The sequence below is a fragment of the Amblyomma maculatum genome, chromosome 4, assembly GCF_055883805.1.
Source record: "Amblyomma maculatum isolate TAMU_Amacu chromosome 4, ASM5588380v1, whole genome shotgun sequence".
Classification (NCBI taxonomy): Eukaryota; Metazoa; Arthropoda; class Arachnida; order Ixodida; family Ixodidae; genus Amblyomma; species Amblyomma maculatum.
The window spans coordinates 91811826-91837254 of record NC_139347.1 but is presented as its reverse complement, the minus strand read 5'-3'; the positions used below and the strand labels follow the sequence as shown (position 1 = coordinate 91837254).

Here is a 25429-nt window from a genome sequence, read left to right as displayed (position 1 = left end):
GCTAGGCCTAGGTCACCGGGCCTGAAAACTTGACGGAGGTCAATGGTGGCCAGCGGCTTCACCATCACAATGATGTCTTCCTTCTCGAAGCGAGACATCTTATGTGGACGCCACAATGGCTTCTGGGTCAGCGGAGCCCGTGCGCCGACATCGGCAGCAGGAAAATTTAGAAGCGCCGCGTCTGTGCCGGTGGCGGCGCCAGCTGTCTTCGTGCGTTGGTCACGCTTACGCAGCGCGACCAACGTGAAAATACTCTCGTCAAAGATAGCGTCCGACGATCCCGCAGCGTCTTGAGCAGCAACAGGGGAGGTTTCAGTCCACGACCGGGTAGACGAATTATAGCCCCGAAGAACGCCGGCCGCCATGTTGGTCAATGGCTGCAGGGAGTCCCCGTCTAGGGCGATGTTATTTAGGTGAGCTCCCACCAAGTATAAACAGAAATCGGGCATAAAATGCCCAAAAAGGTCCCACCTGGATGAACGTGGTATTTTCGTGGTCCTGGCAATTTATGAAAATGATGCCGGCGTCCCGAAAGCGTCCTCCGGCTCGGAGACGGCGTCAGCCGAAGGGCTCAGCATCTAGCGGCTGCGCTTCGGTGGAGGCGCAACGGAGAGGCATCCGTGTACTGTCGGATCGTAGTGCACGTTCACCAGATAAAGAGGCCCCCTAGTCCCCTCCGCCGGCACGCAGGCCTAAGAGACAGGAGCAGGGACCTCCGCGATCGGAAGCAGGCAAAGAGGTCTTAGTTCTTCGCGGCTTCTTCCACCCGGCGGATGGCTTGTTCAACATAGAGATGAGGGAGAAGAGAGCAGATGCACTAATCAGACGCTTCGATTCGATGGACAGCAAATCGGTTGCGTACGTGGACGCAGCAACAGGCAAAACGGGGGCGGTGGTCGCCTCGATGTTCGACGGCCGAGGTGCACCGGTATCGTCCGCCACCATTAGAAGCCGCAACACGGATACGGCTGAAGAAGTCGCAATAGCGCTCGCTTGTGTCGGGGATGCAAGCCAAATTCATAATTAGCATAACAAAACGGCCATCTGGAATTTTGGAAAGGGAAGGGTCTCGCCGGAAGCGGCAAGGATTCTGGCCAGTAGACAACAAAACAGCAAAATTAGCCTAATTTGGACCCCTGCACACGCGTCCGTTCCTGGCAACGAAGCGGCCCACAAGTTAGCCTGAGCTCTCTACTTCCGAGTAACTGTGGAGCCGCCCGACTGCCGGGACATGGACAGATCCTTGAAAATTACAGGTTAAGCAGGAGACTGGTGCCACCTCCGGATTAAAGCCTAAACAATAGGGAGGCAATCAATCGCATGGCGACGCCTGCAAGCTGGGAACTTCGCAAACCCAGTCTGGGCATATTATATCCAGATGGACGATAGAAAAAGCGATAAATGTAAGCATTGTTGGGAGAGAGGGACCCTCGACCACATAATCTGAGAATGGGCTAGCTCCCCAGGGGCTAACACAAATATAAATTGTAGAGAAGCCTGTGAAGTCCTGCTGCGGAGCGAGGTCCCTGCTTCAGAGTACCTCCCGTGGCACCGCCTGGTGATGTCATGACCAGTCGTGGCGTCATTATGACGTGGTTCTGGTTATCAGACATGGCCGGATGTCACGTCCTGATGACGCCACAACGGTCATGACGCCATGACTTTACTTGACGTCACCAGGTGATGACGTCATAGTCAGTCCTCTCTGTCATTATCATAATCACAGTGATAATCACTGTCACTAACTACCATTAGCAAGCGGTGGCGGTCTCCATGACAACCACTCTGGCATGGCGCTAGACAATGAGAACTAAGATACGTTTTTCAAATGCCTAGCGTGGCTGTCAGAATAACTGACAGCTATAATGGGAGAGGACGGACGCCGGACATCGTATGAAACTTTAAAGGCTTTCACCTTAAAACTAGAAGTGGTATGAAGCATTTTGTAGCGAGAGCTACACTACGCTACCCAGCCGAGCATTTCGCCCTATTTGGTAGAGGCTACTAGTACGCATGCGCGTAAGCTGAGAGGAGCAACAGGAGCGCTCCGCATGACGTCTGGTGGTGGTTAAGAGCATTTACTACCAAAACATTTGCTGCCATTTACAGTTAAGTAGGCTGATTTTTCACATAATGCGGTGGAGTTAAAGCTAGCCTAAAGGAGTATGCGTGAGACAACAGAGCCCCAAATTAAGATATTAGTGGTAAACGAGCATATAAGCGAAGATCCGGACAGAGGCGCTGCAGACGGCTCTTCATCGTCACCCCATTAAAGGCTGAGCCTAAGTGGCAGAGAACACGGCAGAGAATAAGAAAACACCAAGGTTTAGTTCAACTGAGTTGAAAATTCTTGCGTGAAATTTGAATAGCAGATTGTGCTGTTGATGAACAGCAGTTTTTTTTTTTTTCATACTTATTTTTTGCAGTAATCACCTTGTACACGACGATGTTTGCCGAAAGCAGATGCTTAAATTCTTAATAAACACTTTCCACTTCCGTTTGTAGTATCATTATTTCATCTGGCATTTCTGTACTCTTTCATTCTTCTAAGATTTCGCTCCAGTGGATCTAGCAGCCAGCGTTTAGCCAGCATTACCTACAGAACGAGCCCCGCAAGCACAGCTGCATCATCCCGCAGGTTCGAGCAGTTTCATCCAGTGTCCCGCCTCATGTCGGTTTCTATAGTCACGTGGCAGGCTCGTGGTCATCACACCGTCAGCTCGCGTCGGAGGCCAAGTCAGTGCGTTCACTCGTCTGGCCGCTCCCGGTGTCTGGTGAACCGTCCGAGCGCATGTGGCGTTGACGAACGCTCAACGTGACAACTGCCGAGACCCACACGGCAGCTGCTCCTCGCTGTCGGGCGCCCGAGCGGCTGTCATCGATCGCTTCTGGGCTAGACATTACGTTGTGCCCTACTTTCCACCCACCCCACCCCCTTTACCTCGGAGGGCTGTTCCCTCGACACAGAGAAATGGTTTCGGAAAGTAAATGCGGCAAGAAAACCGGGAATTGCCCGACACGCTGATCCCTTCCGTGAATTGGCCCAGGCCCGGTGTTTTCGGCGCGCAGCCTGAGCCTGCGGCGGCATGCGTATTTCACTTGGGGCCAGATCTACATCGAAAGTGTTAGGGTTTCGATGTTTTCTCTCTTGTTTGCAGGAAATTTGCCACGTGTAGAGAATGGCGTTAAAAAACACGGTGCAAAAGCAGCTGCAATCAAAAGGTTAAGAAAATGAGAGAGAGTGACTGAAACTAGAACACGCAGAAATATTCAAAGAAGAAGTAATAAACGTAAACAAAATGTCCCATGCTTTGTGTACGTTGATGTCCGCGGAATGATATTGGAGATGGCTCATTAAAATGCGCAAGACTGCTGCCATAGACATGGCAATCAAGCGAATTGTGGCTGGCACTGGGGGCGGTGGTTTAAACGACATAACCAAGTCCCTCGATATTAAGATATTTATTTTGTTTCTCCTGCAGTTGCTTTATTCTTACAACCTTTAGAGAAATGAGAGCCAAAAAAAACTGATGTGTACAAAAAAAAAAAAAAAGAACTCTTTCGCATACTGTCCCATGCGCTGAGAAGGTCCCTCCTGCCCTCGTCTGAAAAATATATATTCGCTTCGAGTATCGATATTAGTGCGAAATCATCCAGCCTCTCCTCAAGTTCGTTTGTTTCATGCATTCACACATTGTTCCCATGGAAGCTCTGACGTCAACCACCTCACCGGTTGTCACGGCAACTGCGACGCCAGCCGTTGTCGAGGCCTCGAAACGGCGAGTGGGACGAAGGCATGCACGATAAATAACTATGTGTCAGGTCCTCCTCCCCTACTGCTTGTTGAGCACCATTTGATCGTGTTGTATAATTAGCGGACCTTCATGAGGTGCCAGGTTTCCCCTATTTGTTTTTACAAAAATTGTGGCGCAGCGAGCCTACAATTTTACATCGTGAATAAAGACATTTAACATGTAGCGAAAGTCTATGCAAATCTCTCAATAGTAAACCTCCAGACAAAACCGCAGAGCGTAGTCTGAGGATCCTGAAGTCGTAGTCAAGAGACAAGAACAGAAAAGAAAACGTGCGAGGCTTAAGATCTTGCGAACTGCTGAAACATCAGAAGAACGGGCTTCGAGACTGGTGGCTGATTGTAGTAAAACGCCTGTTAAACGGCTGTTATTATACCGAAGCGTCGTACCTCTTTCACGCGCTTTAGTCATACTTAAACTAGACTGACTTACTCTCTTCCGCAGAATAGGAACGCGAATGGTAAATGCATATTAATATGAAGCAGTTGTTCGTTTTAGGGGGTGCATAATTAAAAGGTTGTTGCTCAGGAATTAAACCAATTAGGTGCCAGACTGCCGCATTTCTTTTTTTTTTCCTCGAACGCGTAAACCTACGCAACGATTTATCAGAGGAATCCTGGAGGGGAGTTCCGCAGGGAACCTAGCTATAGTTATGTTACCTTGCATATGAGAAATACCAAAATGAATATGCAAAAACAAAATACGCGGCATCACTGGAACAGCAATAAATGGCGCGCACTAGTACTCTACTAAAATATTAGCGCGTACTTCTTTCGTGGTTTATTGTCATCTCAAACAGCTTTAATAGTGCCGTGGATATTGTGGTCACCAGCACTCGAAATAAGGCAACACTTTCTTCGTCCTTTTGTGAGAGTATATTTTTCCTTATTTTCGTGACTTCAGAGCTGTTTGCTGCGCTTGAACAAGGCATGTACGTACCTGTTCCTGTTCACTATGTGTTTCTAGACATTAAACAAGGAATTATGTAGGTCGCAATCACAACGAGTAGATATGAGTCTCACCACAGCCAAGAAAGAATACCGTTTTTTTTTTTTTCTAAATGATTGCAAAGTTCCTTGATCCTCGAAGAAGCTGATAGAGGACATTTTTTATTTTTTTATTATTGGCCGCCGATGTTGTATTTTATGCGCTGTAGCCTCCAATGACATGAAACACCCCATTCGCCTCGAAAAGTAATAAATCGCTGGACGTGAGTCCTCCCACCGCTGTTTTACTGGCGGGTGTTTGCTCTGCAATCATGGCATCGTTTAAGTCTCTATGCAGAAACCGGCTATAGTAGGTTACAACTGCCAGTAAAAAAAAAATTAATTAATTAATTAAAAAAGGAGCTGTTAGTAACTATAGGCTATGATGCGCTACACTTCATTACTGCGCTGAACAGTAAGCGAAAAATGTTTTTGATATTTGACTGAAAAACAATTAGCCCAAGATATCAAAATTTCTTGATCTCATAGTTTGGCGGTCTGATCGGCTTAGGCAGCAATAAAGCTCTAAGTTCTAACAACAGACTAGTGTCTGTCATAGACAAAATGCGCACAGCAATTACAGTCGAGTTTATTTGCATCAAATATAGGACGAGTGCTTCGCTGACAACGCCCCCCCCCCCCTCCCCCCCCCCCTCCAAACCAACCCTCTTTTTATTGATGAGACCGCGTGACAATCATTTAGTTGACTCTCTTATGCATGGAGATAATGACTCGAGTGCTAAAGATGTTCAGTAGTTTTGATGACATTCTTCTTTCGTTTATACGTACCATATTGCGAACCTGGGTTTCCTTTCTTAAAGCAATTGAGACGCGTCAGTAACAGGGACCTTTATTTCTGCTGAGCCTGACTTCAGAATCAGATACGCGTGAAGCATGGTTCTCCCCTAAGTTTAAATAAAAATATTTGCCCCCTTGGATCCCCATTGCAGTTTACTTGCAGGCAGGTCAGGCTCAGTCAGCTTAAGGAATACGCTATGCTGAAGAGAACTTGTATTTAAGGTAAGCCTATGTGAATAGTGAAACTATTTTCATTCCTGAATCTTACGTTTGTGTCAGGATGATTCTTTTCACGTGAGGGTCGAATTATAACAGACTGTTTCTGCTGCAACTACGTGAAGAGGCGCTGTCCACCCTCCAGTACTGCTTAGGTGAAACAGGTGCAAGCGTCCGTGGCAGTTCCGACTACCAATGTCGACCATACAACCGAGATACGTGTTAAACGCGTCTAAACTTGGCGTCTAAACGAGGAATTAAACACAAACGGCATTTTGTAGATTGCAGGCCATTTTTCGTAATTAACTGACAAGGTTTGGCACTTGGCTTGTGCGGGCTTCCATCTAACTTTCTCGTCTTACTTTAACAGCTTGAAAGCAGAATTTAATTTGCTGATCTGTTTTGATCACTTTTAAAATAAGCGCCTATATTCATGAATGGCTGTACGGCGAAACGTAATTGGACATTTATCACGTGGTGAAGAAAGAAAAAAATAGAAACAGTTTCAGGAGTACTTTCTAGAAGGTAAACATTACATTCTGTGCGTTTTCGGATGTTTACCTGCGTGTAAACATCCGAAACATCCGCAGCTAAGAACAGCATTTTCTGTTCCAAATATAGCCACGGAATCCCTTCAGGATATGAGAGGCTTTTCCTTCCTGCGCTATAGCTTCGTGGTTTATATTTGTTGAGTTAAGACCAATTTTGAACGCCGGTTAACTTACTTGCGCTTAGCCTGCTCGAGCCGTGTAGCAGTGCACTTATTGCAGTCATTCGCTTGTAAAAGCTTTCAAAAGGAAGTGCAAAGGCATTGAACTTCATTCAGAGTGAAAACATAGAGCAGGTATTACGCTGTAGAACTGCCATAATACCTTTACTGTACGGGAAAAAGAAAAAGGCGAGCTATGGCATCGAAATACTTTTCGCAACGACTTCACCGAGATAAAACTTTCCCACGAAGAATTTATTCCTTAACATTGTAATACGCAGGTTGCCTGGCCGCTGCGGGCGTCTCCTGCGCATCGGGCTTCTCATCAGCGCCAGGTGGAAGCAGGGAAGCCCAGCCGCCTCTGCGCGGTCCCTCGTTCACACTTGAGCCCCCGCACTGGCTCGAGTTCTCCAATGCCAGCGGAGGCGAACTTCGCTGCGCGGCCGAAGGGGAGCCACCACCGCGGCTAACGTGGGTCATGGCGGACGGCAGCAGCCCGGTGCCGCCGGTGCCCGGAGTGCGTCACCTAGCCGGAGACGGCACGCTACTTTTCCCTTCGTTTCCGGCGGAAGCGTACAGGCAGGACGTGCACGCGGCCTCTTACCACTGCGTGGCTTCAAATGACTTCGGAACAGTGGCCAGCAGAGAGGTCCATGTCAGCGCCGGTGAGCGCCGCGCGCTGTTCTGCGTACAGTCGGAATTGACGGGAAAATTACCACTTAAGCCTTAACCTGGACCAAAATACCTTTAACGAACGTTACGAAAAAAAAAAAGACGACCGTACAGCGATCCTTCTATTGACCTATTCAGAGTTTTATTCAAACAACAGTGACCATCATAGCGTTAAATATTTTTCTTTTCGGTTGTGACAGACGACATCAGATTCGTGGTGATTTATTTATTTATTTATTTATTTATTTATTTATTTATTTATTTATTTATTTATTTATTTATTTATTTATTTATTTATTTATTTATTTATTTATTTATTTGTTTATTTATTTATTTATTTATTTATTTATTTATTTATTTATTTATTTATTTATTTATTTATTTATTTATTTATTTATTTATCTATTTATTTATACCTGAAATTAGGGTATTAGGTACGATAAGAAACAAGTAAAGGATAATAAATGAAGCTAACTGGAACACCACTGTGAAAAATTGCTGCCAGTTATACAGTGCATGGAGTCTAAGAATCATTAATTGCTCTCAATGGCAGCCGTTTAGATGCTAAGAGTGACCCACTCATTCGTGATATTCCTTATGCCTAGTGAAGAGGCTTTGTCTCAAGCTTCTAACATACCCTGCATGAATAACAATGCAGCTACGAGATACGCAAAACAAAATTGAAAAATGGAGCAAATGTGAACACTAACGGCATTTAGTTACCTACAGTTAGACGACTACGCTTTCTAGAGCAAGACCATGCGACGCCTCTTTCCTGTTTTATAATTTTTTGCTGTGTTTGTTTTTGCCGGCCCGCAGTTGTGGACTACCAGTACGAGCCACGTGTGTACGATGCCTTTGTGATTCGGGGCAACACTGCCGTACTCAAGTGCCACGTGCCATCGTATATGCGCCAATACACTCTTGTGGACGCCTGGATACGGGACGATGGCTTCACGATCAATGCATCGGGCAACAAAGGTATGTGCCAGTGCTTCCTCTCGTGAGATGCGGTGTGTTTCTGAGAAAGTATCCGCTTCATTTTTATCAGCAATTACGAAAATCAATGATGTGACCGGTATATACTGCAAAGAATTCGGCGTTAAAGAACATTGCAATGACAGAGCTGGTGCTCGCACCTATGGCGAGTATCGTGGAGAAACGCACCAGTAGAAGTAGCTCTTACCTGGGCCAGCATGCGACAGTGACGTGTTTTTGTTCCACCTTTTTGAGGCTTTTACACAGGACATGCTTTGAATAGCAGGCACCACTCGTCAGCAAACTAACGTCTTGTTTCTAATGGCTACAATGTGCGTCATTGCTGACTGCAGAGGTACAGTAGTCTTACCGCTTTGAAGGTGCAATAAGAAATAACGCTCAAGAGTATGAGGTACCTGAGTAACTATCTTCTGATAAAGTGGCTAAACAAGGTAAAAGTGAAACCTATAACCGTGATGTTTGCCATATATAATTGGGCATTGAACCCACTCGGGTTCCCACGCAAAGCCAAAGCGGTACGCGCGAAAGCAGTGTTAGGCACGGTTTTGCATGGTGACTGAGAGTCTGGCACGAAGAGACTGGCATTGAGAATCGACAGAGTTTTAGAAAGCGCTGAACGTCTTTGGCCTGCTTGATTTTTTGGACGCCAGTAATTTATTTTTTTTTCTTTTTAGTCGATATTTATTGCCTCAGAGCATCAGTAGGGTATGAGATGAAGGATGGATAAATGATTAAATGAATAGAAAAAGGTTGGCTGATTTTATGAAGTCCAGAAGTGAGCGATGATGAGGTCTCTGCGTCCAAGTGACGTATGAGGCAGAATTTTAAGGAACGCAGTTACGGCATGTATGCGGTCGCTTGTAATCCCCATCGCGAACTGGCCTCCGATTTGAGAGCAGATGGGTGCTAAATGGGAACCGAAATAGTATGAAACCAACTGAAAGGTTGCATTGGCGTTTTGATAATAATTAGCGGTATATTTAGTTTAATAATCCTTGAATGCAAGCGTTAGACAATTTTTATAGGCTCTGGTTTCTTTTCAGTGTGCAGGTCATACTTTGTTGGAACTTTTCATAATTTATCTGATTAGGGCAAGCAAAGGTGCTGGATACAACATTGTATACGAACCACAATAAACAGGCTTCCAAGGGCATCAAGAACTCCTGCATTGCAACATCCCTAACGAATGATATTTGCACACGCTGCATGGTAGGGGTCAGAAATAATTACGATTCGTGGTTCCATTGGCTTCATATACGAGCGAAAGCCTAAATGCTGACAGCTCTACGGTGCACACAAATGAAATAGTTTGCTAGATAGCAAAACACGTGAAGTACTGGTAGTTATATTTTGTTCCCCAAGGCACTAGTACATTATGGCTAGTCTTATTCTCATTCTGTTTGCAAAAAACAAGCTTTGAACACAAAACAGGTTGCATGCCTAGAGGCAGGTGCATATCACGATATTTGATGGCACATACTGATGGTAAAATTGAATTAGATGAGTACAGCAGCAGCTACGTTTGAGGAACGTCATGAGTAGGCTCGGCTTCTGGTGTACTTTTCGCTTACCAAGCTTCACGCTGCAGAACACTTCTTTTCTCTTTTGCTTTTGTCGATAGCGAAAGCAGTGTATCGTTTCCTACTCTTAATTCCGCGTCTTTCAGAGCGTTGATTGCAACTGCACTGACCCTTAATATCCATTCTCGGTTTCCAAAGCATTTCCTTCAAGCCGTCAATGCATTTGCATGAACAAACGGGAAAAATTCTGGTATTAAAACACACTGATATCGCTAAAAGGTCCAGTATAAACACATGCATTGATATAGGTCACTGTTGCATAACGGAGTAAAATGACACCTAGCAAGCCTATATTTCTTGTTTACCATTTTTAAATTTGGGCCGAAAGTATTGTAAGACACCGCTATGCACGTGTTCATTTATGCTCCCGATGCGTAACAAACATCTGCTTGTAAAGTTTTTCCTGAAGACACAGCAAGCACTTAAAACTCTTATTAAAAGCAAGCGGTGCAATTTTTAAACGATTGTGAGGTAATTGTGGACTATTGAGATGTGCTGTTATGAACACGTTCACAGGAAACGGTCTGTACTTGCAATGCTTAGCAAAATGATGCTTCTGAACTTTACCCTACGTTGGTAGCGAGCTGTTGGGACTACCATAGAAAACTTAACCAGTGTGTTTGAAAATAGTCAACTACAACACTTGCAGGGAGGGTGTGCGAATATTTTGGTTGGTTGGTCGGTTGGCTTATGCAGTTTAACGTCCCAAAACGACTCAGGCTATGTGAGAGAAGCCGTAGGGAAGGGCTCCGGAAATTTGACCATCTCGCGTTCTTTAACGTGCACTGACATCGCACAGCACACGGGCGCCTAGCTTTTAACCTCCATCGAAAAGCAGCCGCTGAGGCCGGGATGCGATCCCGCGTCCTTGGGCACAGTAGTCGAGCGCCCTAACCACTGCACGAACACGGCGGGGTTGAATATTTTAATTGGTGTTTAGCACTTCTACAATGTGGAATAAAACTATATTAAATGTCTAATAAAAGTACGTAACCCTAACCACTGCACGAACACGGCGGGGTTGAATATTTTGATTGGTGTTTAGCCCTTCTACAATGTGGAATAAAACTACATTAAATGTCTAATAAAAGTACATTTACACCTTTTTTTCCTATATTTGCCGAACATTTTTCTTGCGAAGATTGATAGTATTAGGGCTTCAAAGGTCCTGTGATAACATTCTAAAACTTTCGTCTAAAATGAGAACTTTATTACTGCGCACTTACTCGCGGGGCAACACAAGGTTATGCTAAAACTATCCCAGGCTCGCATAAAATCCATAAGGGTCGCGTAAATGGTATAATCGCTACATGAGGACAATGAAACAATCTCCAGGCTTTCGAAAGCTTATCGAATGGAATAAGCATTACCTCTTGTATTCGGTTTTTCTTGTCTACACACACACACAAAAAAGAAAACAAAATTGAATCTTTGAACAGTCTTTGATATCAGGGCCATGGTGATGCAGCGTTTTATAAGGCCGTGCCTTGAGTTGAATTTTGCTTCCTTAAAGAAAATGATGCGCGTACAAGAAGAGAGTGAGACGTTTGGGCTTAAACTGAACATTAAAAAGACGAAGATCATGGCGTCTTGCCCTATCAAGTCCTGGAGCATCAAGGGACAAGAAGTGGAAGCTGTGACAGATTTTCTCTTCTTGGGCTGCAAGATTACCTCGGAAGGAGACTGCAGCCATGAAATTAGGAGACGCCTGCTTCTGGGAAAGAGAGCAATGGTTAGCCTTGACCACCTAGTAAAGAGCAGAGACATTAGTCTGCCAACCAAGATCCGTACAACTCGTGCTATGGTCTTTCCAGTTGTGATGTATGGATGCGAGAGTTGGACTGTGAAAGGCTGACCGCCGAAGAATTGACGCGTTTGAATTGTGGTGCTGGCGAAGACTCTTGAGAGTTCCTTGGACTGCCAGAAGATCAAATCAGTCAATATTGTCGACCATAAACCCTGACTGCTCATTGGAGGGTCAAATTCTAAAGTTAAAGCTCACCTACTTTGGTCATCTGATGAGAAGAGAGGAGTCGCTGGAGAAAGATTTGATGTTGGGAAAGGTTGAGGGTCGCCGGAGAAGGGGTAGGCAGCGAACGCGATGGTTAGATGGCATTCTCGAGGCATTGCAGATGAAGCTATGTGATGTTAAGAAGATAGTGAGAGACCGGAAAGCGTGGCGTGAGATGGTCCATAGGGTCACGAAGATTCGGACACGACTGAACGACTCAACTGAACTGAAAGAAAATAAACAGGCACTCGCGTCTTCTGGTTGCCTTTTTTTCGGCAAAGGTAATGTGGACTTGTTTGTTTGTAATAAATTGCAAAACTAACGCTTATTATGTGAATTTGCCTAAAGAGTAGGCGACGCTATTTATCTCAGAAGGAGACAATTTCGCTCCACAGTTTTAGAGCAGGAGTCCGCGATTTGTGAAGAAATGAGTTCTGTGCTCAAGCAATGTCAGGGGTCATTTCATTTTAACAAGGTAAGCAAAAATCATTAATTGCTGCTTGTCTGAAAACAAAAATAAAACAAACATTTATGAACATACCTAATAAGCACAGTAGTACAAAAACGTGTAGAAATAGTTCGTACAAGTGAGCCATTTTCTTTTTTTTAACTTTCAGTTTTTAAAAATTTCGCTATAGACACGCGCCAGTAAGTAGAGACCGCGAGGAGGCCGCACATGTAGAATATGTCGATGCACTATACTCTTTAAAGACCGAGTTGCGCTTGCATTAGGACTGCGCGTTCACCTTTTTTTTTTTTTTTTTCGCGAGCAAGTTCTTTTCGCTATATCTGTCTTCATTTAAACAAGTCACAGAGCTCTGTTGTCAAAGATACCTCCAAGGTGCCTCCGATTCTGCGTGACGATGAAGAAAGTTACCGTAAAAGAACTGTGGAAAGTGTTAGGTAAAACAGAGCGTTCGTAGAGCTATTCAAACGTAATTCTAACTTTAACCAAAACCCTCGTAAGAAATTTTCCCTACAATGACTCTTTCACGGAGATGATAATCGAATATTTGTCACATAGTTTGCTTTTGAGCGCAAGCTTAACTAAAAGGCAGCCTTTATTGGTTGCCGTGCTAACCACGCGCGCTCAGTAAAGCGACACGTGCGGGCCGAGGAGCAATTACGCTAATTAAATGGCGCTATACTCTCTCGGCCCGAACTAATATGTGCATTCAGCAATAAAGCAGGCTTTGTGGAACGCTTTTTCATTGCCTGCGGTTTTCGGTATTCCTTCACTTTTGAATTCCGGGAACGCTCGTAAATAAATGAGCGCGTACAATCTTTTACGACTGGCCGCTTTTCGAATTCACTATTCCCAGGATGATGAAAGTCGGGAAGCCAAAATACAAATAATTGCGAGACATCCCCGCACTGCAAAGCCTCATCTTCGGATGCGTCGCTTTTGAAGTTTTTTGTGCGTTTTCTAGTCGCTTGCCTGAAGTGGTCGTAATCCGCTGCCTTTGATGAGCTCAAATGTTAGAACTTTGGCGAAGTACAACTGCGAACTCGACAAAAATTTAAAGCGGGAACTACATTACTGAAAAAGCCTTCAACGCATGGAAGTAAAAGTGGTTTCATTACCTAGATGTGTTGCATTACTTTTTTTTTTTGCTTTCCTCTGTTGAACTAAGTTTGAAATGCTGCGTTCTGCCCCTTTACAACCACGTTGTTGGGCGTTTTGTGCCTGCAGACTCCCTAAGAACGACAGTTTCCATAAAACGTCGAACGATGTAGGAAAAATAAGGAAAAACTTTGGGCAGGTTTTCTCGAGTGATTGAGTTCAAGTTACTTGGATCGGAAACCGCATTCGACCATACGAAAACCAACACTGTGCCATTTTTTTTTTTTTTTTTGTGCGTGGGGTGCTTGTCTTGCTTGCCCGTTCCACGTTAAAAATAAGGAGAACGGCATGGTTGTGAAGGAGATCCCCGCAGGGCCCCGGAAGTATGGTAGAAAGTACGAAATTTTTCCTTACGTGTATGTTTTTTTCTAAGTGAAACGCTGCCGAAGAAATATCAATTTACAAAACAAAAAGGAAGGCCGAACAAAACAAAAACTTTCATACTTATTACCTAGCTACTGATGAAAAACCACGCGCAGAAAAAAAAAACAGGATTACTCCCTTATTACCCAAATACCTGCTGGTATATAAATAGATATAAAAAACATTACCCCACTAAACCTCAATGTATTAAAACCGTGGATGCACTGCAGACGTTTGGTTGGTCACGGCCGGTGAATTGGCAATCAAGACGGCAGCCGCCGCGATGACTTTGTGATTAGTACACATAGGCAATATTGTTTAACAGCTAACACAGCCGAATTTTATTACAAAGTAAGTGCAACAGTTGTCTATAGCTGAAACTTCCGTATTGCCGTAGTATGGTATTCGCAACAAAGGTGCACTGCTTTTGGAAACTGTACTTTGGATTGGAAAGCTTTTATTATCGGCTTAACGTGTTGGTGAGTCCTTAGCTTGCTATCACTTCCGTTATGTGAATAGTACTAAATATATTTTCAAAATTAAATTTCTTTTAAAACTTTGCCATGTCTAAGGGGGTAAGGGCAGTTTATAAAGAAGTGTCAAAACGCAGCAAATAAAAATAATTTTCCAATAAACGTTTTCATCACTTGAATGCAGAACAGGACGAGGTTATCTATTTGTGTGCATAAAAAAGATTTTGCAGACCTTATCACTAAGTAAGGCACATGATATTTCAAAGAAGCGACGCCTTGAAAGCTTAGCAACATAGATAAGTCACGATAGGCGCTAGATGATTGCATACTGGTGACTCAGAGCACTATAACTTGGAAACTACACCATTGTTAAAACGATCAAAGAGACAGGCGAGTACGACAGGCAGCACGTGTTCGCAAAATTGAATGTCTGAGATATTAAAATGCCCACCGTTTTGTATGAGTGTATTAATCTGTCACAAACAACCTGCACTTGGCTCATATATTGCGTGAAACAGCTGGTGACACGAACCACAAGATTCGCTGTGTTATTTTACTTTTTCCTACAGTTTTAAGCAAGTTTAACGCTTCCTCCATCAGTAGAACAGTTTTTTTTTTTTTTTTTTTTTTTAGAAATTAGCCTAAACAAACGTCCATCAGCAGGCGTAACTTATAAAATGATATTCTAGTGGATCGCATACCGGTGTACGGCTCTTATCGGCCGCCAATCTTTGTTCACAGTCATATGTATAATGAACTGGTGTCCAGCACTCTTTTCATTGCGTACTCTTCGTCATACTTTGTCGACTAAATGTTTCCTCAGATATACTAGTTCTCATTTCATTCTTCATGAATACAGTCATAAAAACGCGAATAGGTTTCACGAAAGGCACGTGATAAGGAGGTATGATAAGGCACCTAAAGCCATGTTAAATGGGAGAATGGCACAAATAAAGCAAGTAATTACAGAAGTGTCTGTGTAAAGATTGTTTATTACTCTACGCAAGAATTATTTAGATTTGAAAACTGGAATGAGTGCCTTGATAGTTTTCAACCGGCTTGTTGCCTAAAAAATGAACAGCAGGGAAGAACCTTTTTAAGCAGATAACATTTTGATGAAGAGAGTTTATTTGACAGCGGCAGGAAAAAATAGGGCAAAATTACTCAAAAGAAAATAATCTCATCACAAAGTTTTATTTCATACCTCAGAACCATCCTTTTCGGAAGCGCAATGATAGCATACGCGATTTGTGCCTTCGTGACGCTAAAATTAAAAAACTTGAGTCAGACGCTCAGCATTTGAAGGTGTCATAGAAATCTTGAGACAGGACAAAATAAAGAAGACTTGCTTTATAGTAGTGCGGACAACAGCAGAAATAATTGTACTGGTTTAAAGCAGTTAACATGAAGTTTAAGCACTAATTGGTGTTTCATGACCGAAAACATTTTCCCTGTTGCTAAATTGGTTATATTATCCCTTTTGAATTTGCCGCTGAGCTTGAAACACCAACGCTTCTTTCAAAAATAAAATTGAAAAATTTCAACGATGTCGTGTAAGCTGCGCTCCACAGCCTGTATGGTGCGCCGCTCATGCTTTGGGCGAAGTATACAAAAACGTGTAAAGAGAACGTACACATAAAAACGTGATAAATAAATAATATAAAAATATATATAGCAAGAGAGTATGCATCGGTGCTCGCACTTGGGTACTTTCTCTTACCCGTGGGATAGAGTGGAGTTATTTTACTGGCGGTTTCGGGTTAGCGAGAACATTGGGCGGATCGCCAACGGTAACGGAACATATACGTCTCTGTCGAGGTTCGCTGCTGCGAAAGCGGGGGAAGCCGGGCAGGAAACAAAGGCGGCACTGCTGTCTCGGCGTCCAAGTGCACCATTGCACGGCACGCCCAAGATGTGTAGCTGCTATCGACCGTCGCCGCGCAGGTCCGTGATCAAAGCAACGTTCGAGCGTGCGCATGGTCGTGTTGAACTGCCGTGAGGGAAATCGCTTGCTTTGCTACCACCACTCGTGTTCATATGGAAACCTAAGCGCTTTTGATTTCCTGTTTCTTGCACATTGAGATGTTGCCCGAAAATCTATGTCAAGGGTAGCGTTTTTCGAAGGGCACGATGCCGTCTTTGACTTCGCCTCGATCAGGGAGAATTCATTCACTCTCGCCGTTGCATTTCATTTATTGAAGCCTTAAATGCCTGAGTGCATTACATAAGGCGGGGCAATAACATTGTACAACAGCATACCAACACCACTTCAAGAAACAAAACAAAGAAAGAAAACGAAACAAACAAACAGTAACAAAATATGCAAGAGCAGGAAAATTTCACGATCTTTGCATGAAGCAATAACGTCCGGTAAAGCATTCCATTGAGTCCGTTCAGAAGTTCCCGCTTATTATAGTTTAGGCTGCTTCCCAAAGCAATTATATTTAGCCAGCAAATATGCCCAGGAATATAACCGCACTTCATCTGAGCCTGCCGACACCTGCTGACCTTGCGAGGTTTGCGTTTTATGCTTAGGGGCGTTTGGTGTGGCCAGCTGCTGTCCCCCGCCCCAATTCGTTGATGCTCGTGAATTAAAATACTCGCACAAGACACAAATTAACATAATATATACTAGAATTAAAATGATCTTTATTGCAGAAGTACATGAAATATATACGCTTCACTAAGCTTATTTCGGGGCTAATAGATCATTACTAACAATGTATGTATACGGCCGAATAAAACAGATCGGGTGCGCAATCACGACTCCCCACAACATCTTGCTTCAACTTGGCTCTGGGCTCGGAGATTATGCAAAAATAAGCGGGGCCACAGTTCAATTGTTTCTCATCTGCTTCAACATTTTCTTGTTAATTTGTTCGCGCAAGCAGACACAGTTGTCGTTTCTTTTTATTTCTGTTTTTATCTTTTTTATATTTCTGTGAATTTATAGACTTGTTGTCAGCCATGAATACCAATCAGCACGACTATGAGAATTCCTTGAAAAGTGAAGGCAGATTATTTGGAGACGTTGAGACTGCATATCACCATCGTTTCATTCCTGGATTATAGCACGTTAGCTTTCCCAGTTGTTTTCTCTTATAATATCAGACCAAGAAAAAATATTTATCATTATTTGGTCATTAGTGGAACAATAAATTGGAGTACTAAAGCCAGATAGATGAATTAAAGCATCATTGTCCCAAATGTCGTCACTTTACCGAGAAGAGTGCTTAGATGAGCGAGAAAGCCAAGTAGAATTGAACGATGCCAGGAAAGACCTTACGGAATTTCCCTGACTGCTGGTTAAATAACTTTTATTGCAGGAACGAGTTTAACGACTCCATTTTCAACTCTCATTGTCCCTCATGAGTCCCTCTACCAAGGCTACACGACATCCATAGGTGCCCTAGTGAGATTCAGATTGGTTTGGTTTGGTTTGGTTTGGTTTGTGGGGTTTAACGTCCCAAAGCGACTAAGGCTATGAGAGACGCCGTAATAGAGGACTCCTGAAATTTCGACCAGCTGGGGTTCTTTAACGTACACTGACATCGCACAGCAAGCGGGCACCTTGCTTTTCGCCTCCATCGAAAAGCGGCCGCCGAGGCCTGGATTTGATCCTGCATCCTTCGGTACACTAGTCGAGCGCCCTAACCACTGCGCTACCCCGGCAGCGAGTGAGATTCAGAGAAGTTTCAAAACTTCACGTGTGTTGTAGTAAGTGTCACTTAATGATATCTTCAATTTAAGCAGTGCTATCAGCGAACAGTCACTTTTTTTTTTTTTTTTTACCTAGAATAACGACATTGAGAAGAGTGAATATTGTTCGTTTGGGAGAGTTTCTAGCGGGTGCGCCCCGGCGACAAGAATTGCGGCCGCAAGCGGTACCCAGCCGTTTTAGGCCACCTTTTCGGCAAGTGGCTGGTTACTCAGCTAACCAGGCACTCGTACTTGAACAACCATTTTCATATTGGATATCCTACTCGTCAACTGTCAACTGTTGCTAAGACACTATGGCCTTCCATAATGGCATTGCCATCGGCACTTCCCACGAGTACTGCTGCCGATCGCTGAGGACGCGGTCGCCTTACAAAGCGACAGGCAACAGCACTGACCACGAAAGAGGACTGACAGCGCGATCGCCCGCACAATCATTGAGGGCAAAAGAGGAGCGTGGGCAGCAACGGGCGAGAACTTGGATCAGCATGCATGCATTCCTGCAATGGAATAATGTCATAGCGCGGATTACAGTGATATCTTTTCATTTCTTTAACTCTTTCGTTATGACGCCTATTCAAATCGATCACCGATGATCGATGCTTTAAATCGCCATTTTCGATATGTTGGAATCGCTTCTCATGCACATAGCCCGCCCAGTAGTATAGTTTAGGCACTGCACTTGTAGAACCAGTTTAAATTATTCCGCTCTGGCCACGTTCTGATCTTTGATGGACCTTTTGAGAACTAATATGCATGTGTTGTTGCAAAAGAAGGCGTGGCGGCTGCGCTTGAAAAAAAAAAACACCTACTACTCGTGATAGTGCAACATCATCATCAAATTTTGGTGATCAAACTACTCCCAGCAAGTCAAATATCGAATCATATTGTCGGCTTTGTAAACTGAAAATGCTGGGTGGCGATAATTACCCGAAAATGGCACAAGCTCTTCACTGGTGAGCTTTTACTGTAAGTCTGGGTGATTTTATTCCATTAAAATGCATTACTCGAGGTCCACCGCACGTTCAACATATATACACAGCATTTCCAGCCAGTTTGCAGCAGGTTTGGTTTGGTGCCTCACGAAACCCATGAACTGCCTCTTCGCATGGCACGAGAATTGTGGCTGTTTCCTTTTCTAGTTTTTTTTTTTTTTTTTTATGTAGCTGAAGAACAGTGCTGTACAGATAGTTTATTTTTTTACAGTGTTTCTGGGTCATTGATCTTCAAAAATGTATGTTCTAAATTTTCTTTGCTAATAATGCATATAGTGCCTATTCTATTTTATCAACTCGCCACAAAAATAGCAATTTTCCAATTTTCTGTGTGTTTCTTAATGAATTTCTTGCTTTGTAGTTATGTTTTTGAAAAGACTGTTCAATTATGTACAATTCTGTATGCTGCAGCGTGCGCTGCCGTATTAATCGTACTGGCAAAAAAAAAATCTTCCGAGGCTTATGAAAAACGGCCACTTTCTCTCGGTAACAAAAGAGTTAAACAGCAGCCGTGTTTTGAACACTCATTTTGTCTCTTCGCGAGCTATTATATAAGCCGTCATGCATGAACTTGTCGTGTACAGCAACTTCTCGGGCTCAAGAACAGGACGAAATTCGGGATCATCCGCACTCTTCTGGATGGTGACGCTGCAATGTCGAGAGAGAACGGCTCAATGAAAATAAGTATGACGAACTGGATTTAGGAGTAACGGCATTGAAGTGAGTAACGGCATTGAAGTGTCAAAGGACCACATGTGATCAGCTGCCCCAGGTCGGTTTGACCTTTTATTGCGGTAGCGCTAAAGCCCTCGTTCTCCATAAAACGTGGCGCCGGCGTAAGTGCTGGCGTCACCGTTCCGGAGGGAAAACCACGAGCAGGCCTCATCTAGCAGGTAGCCTATGGCAGCAGGAACTTATATGCCGATATGTTGGCTGGGGGTGTGGCCTGGAATAAATCAGTCTGTGGTTTGTATGACGTCACGAGATCACATGACATAGCCGAGTCGGTCGGAGCTGCCAACTAGGGGCGCTCCTTTGGGACGGGAATTGAACCATCCGGAACTCTTGGAATGCAGAAACACTCTTAAAGCTTGATTAAAGCTCCTTAATGTATGTGTATGGTAGTCTTCCACGTGATGTGGCACATCACGACGATATGCTATTGAATAAGTGTGAGGTAAAGCACCAGTGAAGCAATTAGTGATTACGTGAGTTGCCAAGTGCGTGTACGCGAGTGAGGATTTGCAAGGGAAGCCGCGTACGGAAGCCATTCTTACTGTCGCACGTCATGCCCTTAAATGTGCAGCTAAAGTGTGCCCAAATTTTAACACGTTAAAGGCCCCGTTCACCAAATTTCCGCCGCCGGCGTTGGCGTTGTGAGCAAAAAATCACGAGAATCCATGGCGCTGGTAGGCGGTAGCTGGCAGCTGACATAGCCGAGCACTAATTGGACGTAGAATTTCCTGACGTCGCGTTTGGCAGGAGATGTCAATTTAGTCCCTCCTTTCATATGGAAGAATGATATTTTAATGAGCCTGCCAGGATACTTTAATTCACTTTACTCTTAGGACACGCAGCCACGCCCATACAGACTGCTTCAAGCAGGGCTTTATATGTGGACTGGTAGCGTACCCTATTACCCTTAAAAGCGGAGCTTAAGTGTACCCCGTAATGTTTTGCAGCGAAGGCTACACGACAGTAGGTTTTCAAGCCGTCGGCATGGCACCACGGCACCGTGACAGGAGCTGCCAACTTGGGTCTCCCGTTTCACATGGGACGGTTATGTCAGAATCAGCCTGCCGGGACCCTGGTATTAGTGTTACCCCTAAAGGCCACTAAGGCACACGTTCATACGGCTTGGTTAAAGTGGAGCTTTATATGTGGGCTGGTAGCCTGCACTATCGCGTCATACCCTTAAAACCGGAGCCTAATTGTCTCCTATATTTAGCCGCAATAAACGCCTTTATCGCCACCACCTAAAACGATGATGAACGTTGATGCGTTCAACGGAACGCTGGTTGTGTTAGCTGCAACGCTCAGTCGCCCGCAGCCAAAGCTTTTGCTCTACACTTGGTTCAGCATCGCTGAACCCGGGTAATTTTGTTTTGTTTTGTTGACTGGCCCTCTGAAGCGCATGTACACGTATACACACCATAAAAATGCCGTAGTATGCAGAAGGAGGGGAGAAGTGAAATAACAAAAAAATACCTAATTTCCGACTTGGTCCCCAGAGCAGAGTCCTTATCTTACAAAGAAACGCCGGAAGTGTTGTCACCATACGCCCCCATGGTGTGCGTACGCTGACACCCCTGAGAGCTGGTAGGGGTTGTTCCGGTTTCACAGGAGATGTGCACGACATATATCGTGACAAGCTCAGCCGGAGCCAACACTGACAACGACCAACATAATCGATGAGAGTGAAAATGTTCTCTCAACAAAACATTTAGCACAGTAGGGTAAAATTAAAATTTAAGTCACCTGCAAAGACACCTGCTAAGCAATCATTAAGAGTTGTTACACTGCTCATAGAGATTTCGTGAAAGCATACTGATACACGGTAGAAACAAAGAAGAGAAAGGTTAATTATTCCTCACGGGCTCTGCGACAGTCCGACAATGGGATCATCAAATGAAAGTGGCTGCACCGAAGATTGGCTTACGCTGCTTAGCAGGTTTGAACCCGTGCGAAACTAGAACGACTTTCCTCCTCCTCCTCCTCCGAAAGTAGTGCGATATTGCTCTTACAAGTATACGGTATGCACTAGCCGCCATCGCTGAACGCCATTTATTTACAAGAGCGCCGCATCGGCTTCCGCTACAGGAGCGCCCATTGACATTGGTTACGCAGTGGGGGGTTACGCAGTGGGGAACCACACCTGCCTTTAAACGTTTTCTGTCGTGTGACGTAGGCACTGCCACGTGCACGTTACTTTTGACAATTCATCCCCAGAAAAGTTTTAAAGGGAAAAGGTGATAAAGATACCGTTGCTCGCAACGCCAGCGCAAGAAATAAAAATCTAGATTATGTATTTAGCCAACATAGCGTATGGTTTGGCTGATAAGAAATCGGCAGGCGTTCGTTTAAGACGTTGCATTTCTGATGGGCCAATGCCAGGACGCGCTCTTTTCTGCTTGGCACCCCCGCTTTACGAAATGGAATGGTCCTGGCACTCTCGCTTTGGGCTTACTCGGCAACAACAGCGCCATGTATAGTGATTTTTTCGCTCCGGTCATGATTCACTTGTGCCATTCTTTTTCCGTTGCAGCTGTACAGCTCACTTGCACAGACGTTCGCATCGACGTATCCCTTGTGGGATTTAAATTAATTATATCTAAACAGTTAAAAAAACAAGCACCCCGGATTTGAATCACCTCTGTATGCTCAGCACTCGTAGCTAGAAAAAAAAAAGAAAAAAAGCTGCCTTAAATCTGGATAAATTCTGCGCTAATAAGATGAGATTTGCCCCGTCGAGCCGTTGATTTTTCAGTTCAAAATTCGGAAGTTTGATTTCCTGTATTGTGCCGCGTATAAATGGCAACTTTTTCTCTCCGAATTTGCAGAAGATCGCTACTCCCTCCTGCAGAGCGGTGAACTATTAGTCCACAACACGGCGCCAGAAGATGCCTATCGAAGCTACCGCTGTCGCATAAGGCATCGGCTCACAGGTCGCCTTACCGCCAGTCCTGTGGCCGGGAAAATTATTGTATCTGGTAAGTCATCTGCCATTCACAACTTCCTGCGAGTCCTCTGTTGTATTCTAAAAACAAACCATGCATCAGGTACCCGTTCTATCATTTACTGCACACAGCGTCTTCTACAACACAGGGCTATTGAGAAGCGCAATTTAAGGAGCTAACTCAGCACTAAAATAATAAAGTTCTCTTTTTTATTTTTCATTCCCTTTAGCTTTGTCTTGAAGTTCAACAAGAAGGGCTTGAAGTATACCGCAACCGTGTAGTCGTGATATTTTTTGTGTAATCAGTGCGTACAGAAACGCATTGTTCCAATCTCGCAAGATGTCGTTTCATAGAAACGAGAAATTTATTTATTTTGTGCAGTGATATTTTATTTTAGAAGTCTGTTCTTTTCTACCACCAATAATTGCCAATCCATTCACATTTCTTCCTGAATTTGTTTTGAACGTATGGGCCACTCTTTAACATGCGCGATATTTACGATTCTAATGAGCGGACTTTTTCTCTAAACACACCTGAAAATACGGAGCTTGCATTCACTACTGGTGATAAAATACATAGAATAATGTTCTGAACAATAAAAATGGGGGTAAAGTAGGCTTATGGAGGGATTACTCTTCCTGATACGAGTCACATGCTAAATTAAGGAAAACACGTTCTCTCCGTGCTGGAAAGCATAGTTAGCTTTTTCCTAAACCATCCACAGATAAAACTCGAGCAGTAGCCCGTAATACTATCCAAAAAGGGCGCGACTACAGATCACTCTATAGCACATCTCACAGCACTTAACCTGAAGATCAAACACAGCATGGCTCACTCAATCCTTAACATTCCAGACCAAACAGAAACAGATTTTATGGTAAAATTTGGTTCCTCGAGCAATCTCTATATATTTTAATAATAATTTGGGTGCTTAAGAAAACGCACCTGCAAACATTTGCTATCATCTTCAGCTGACTGCCGACCGAATGAACGTGGATACTTTTATTAAGCAACGAAAAAGAAACAGCCAAAAAGATGTGCGTCGTTTCGCGTGTCCCTTCATTAGGCGCAAAAGTATAGTATGCATTTATTTACTCATTATTTCACATGTATTTGCAAGGAAGAAATAATACCCACGGAAGTGGGCCAAGGAATGCATTAATAGGAACACAAGAATACTGAGGTGCGGGAAAAAAACCTAAAGTGTACTTTTTGTTTTTTTCTTAGCTTGGCTCGTGTGGTCCTACACTTGAGATAAATACTTTCGTTGTGCTTACTCAGTAGTTCCCTGTCGTGAGAGATCGTTGGGAACAAAATTCTGGCATTACTTAAGCCTCTATAAAAAGGCGTAAACTTACCAGTCTGCCCTGGTCTCTTCGCGTAATTTCACGCGTACCCACGCTTTCCGGCTTTCAATCAAGCAGCGGGTGCTGTATCCGGACGACGTGTTTGAGAGAAAACATCTCAGAGGACGTGGGTGGACCGAGCCGAGGAGAGGCAGGAGCGCAGATTGCAGTCCACATTACCCAAGAACGTGCTGGGAATTCTTTACCCAGCGCGGCGGTCCTGTCTAGGAGCCCAGATGTACGCCGCTGCATGCGCTGCTATAAACAGGGCTTGCTCGGGCCGAACGTGCGACAGCGAGTAGTTCGCGTCGCGTTCTCACGTACGAAGGCGCCAAAATACGATTGGCGGGAAGGAGGCAACTTCTTTTTTACTTGGCACTGGTCAAAGCAAACCAGTTTAAGGCACAGTCGCTGAGGAAGTTCTCTAGATTGCAGCACTGCATATAAGCAACGGAAGTGGCTGTGGCCAGCGACCACTGCTCGTTCTCATTGCAGCACTTCATTCTGACGGCTATTTACTTGTTTTTGCCGGTTCTTGCGCTCGTACATTTGTTCCTCACGTCTACGGTGAACTCTCGCCTTTGCGCCAGTGTGGAAACTGCGAGGGTGCAGCTGTAAGCGTTTCATTATTCAGCGTGATCGCGTTCTCCAAGAGCATTGAAAACTCGCAAGCCAGTCGTTGATCTGTGGATGTTCAGTAGTGGCCGGAAACGTCGATAAAACGATTTGTAGGCCTGACGTGCATGCATTATCGTTTACATTTGCGCGCTACGAGAGTTTTTTGTGTTGTACCGGGTTCAAGTCGCAGGGAACGAACCTCATTCAGCATTCACGAAGAGACAAAATAGAGCGCTGCCGCTGGATTTCTTTTTGTAAACGTCTTTCACCAAGCAACCTTGCTAGGTGTTTTGCTATGTCGTCATTTGGCATAGCCAACTGCAAACTTTTACTTTACTTGACATATAAACGTACTCTCACAGAGCTGGTATGATACGCACTTACAGACTCAGCTACAGTAGTATAGCAAGGTTGCGTTAGTTGTACTGGGTATAGTTATGGGGAGTCTCGATGTCACGCTGCTTACTGTACGCTGTTCAGAACGCTTAATGTTGGGCGACCGTTAATAAACCAGCCACTGAGGAACAGCCGAGGTATTGCTAAGGCTGCATAAACAGCTCTAAATGCCTGATGAGGCTTGGTCGATTGGTTAAAGAGCATTGAGGCCAGTATAAAGCATCCAAGGCTATAGGAGAGGCAAACGCTGCAAATTAACTCTCTTTTTTTTACAGCTCTGTTAGTGAAAAGACAATGGTGGACGATATTAATGTACTTCGAAGAAACCCGCTCAACGCGGCAAAACTGCAAAGGAGATAAGTCAGATAAAAAAAAAAGAAAGACGATAGAGATATTGTGGAGCGAAAAGCCGCGAGAAGACCAGCCCTGACGAAGAC

General features: G+C 44.3%; 1 protein-coding gene across 1 annotated transcript in view; it reads left to right on the top strand.

The window, feature by feature from the left end:
• The first annotated feature begins 2669 nt into the window (after window positions 1-2669).
• Window positions 2670-25429, top strand: part of LOC146191667 (cell adhesion molecule Dscam1-like) — an 81352-nt gene continuing 58592 nt past the window's right edge. Inside the window, exons 1-4 of the mRNA XM_084600361.1 lie at window positions 2670-2736; window positions 6803-7186; window positions 8013-8174; window positions 22516-22665. Coding sequence (XP_084456487.1) covers window positions 2670-2736; window positions 6803-7186; window positions 8013-8174; window positions 22516-22665 — 763 coding nt within the window. The remainder of the gene's footprint in view (window positions 2737-6802; window positions 7187-8012; window positions 8175-22515; window positions 22666-25429) is intronic.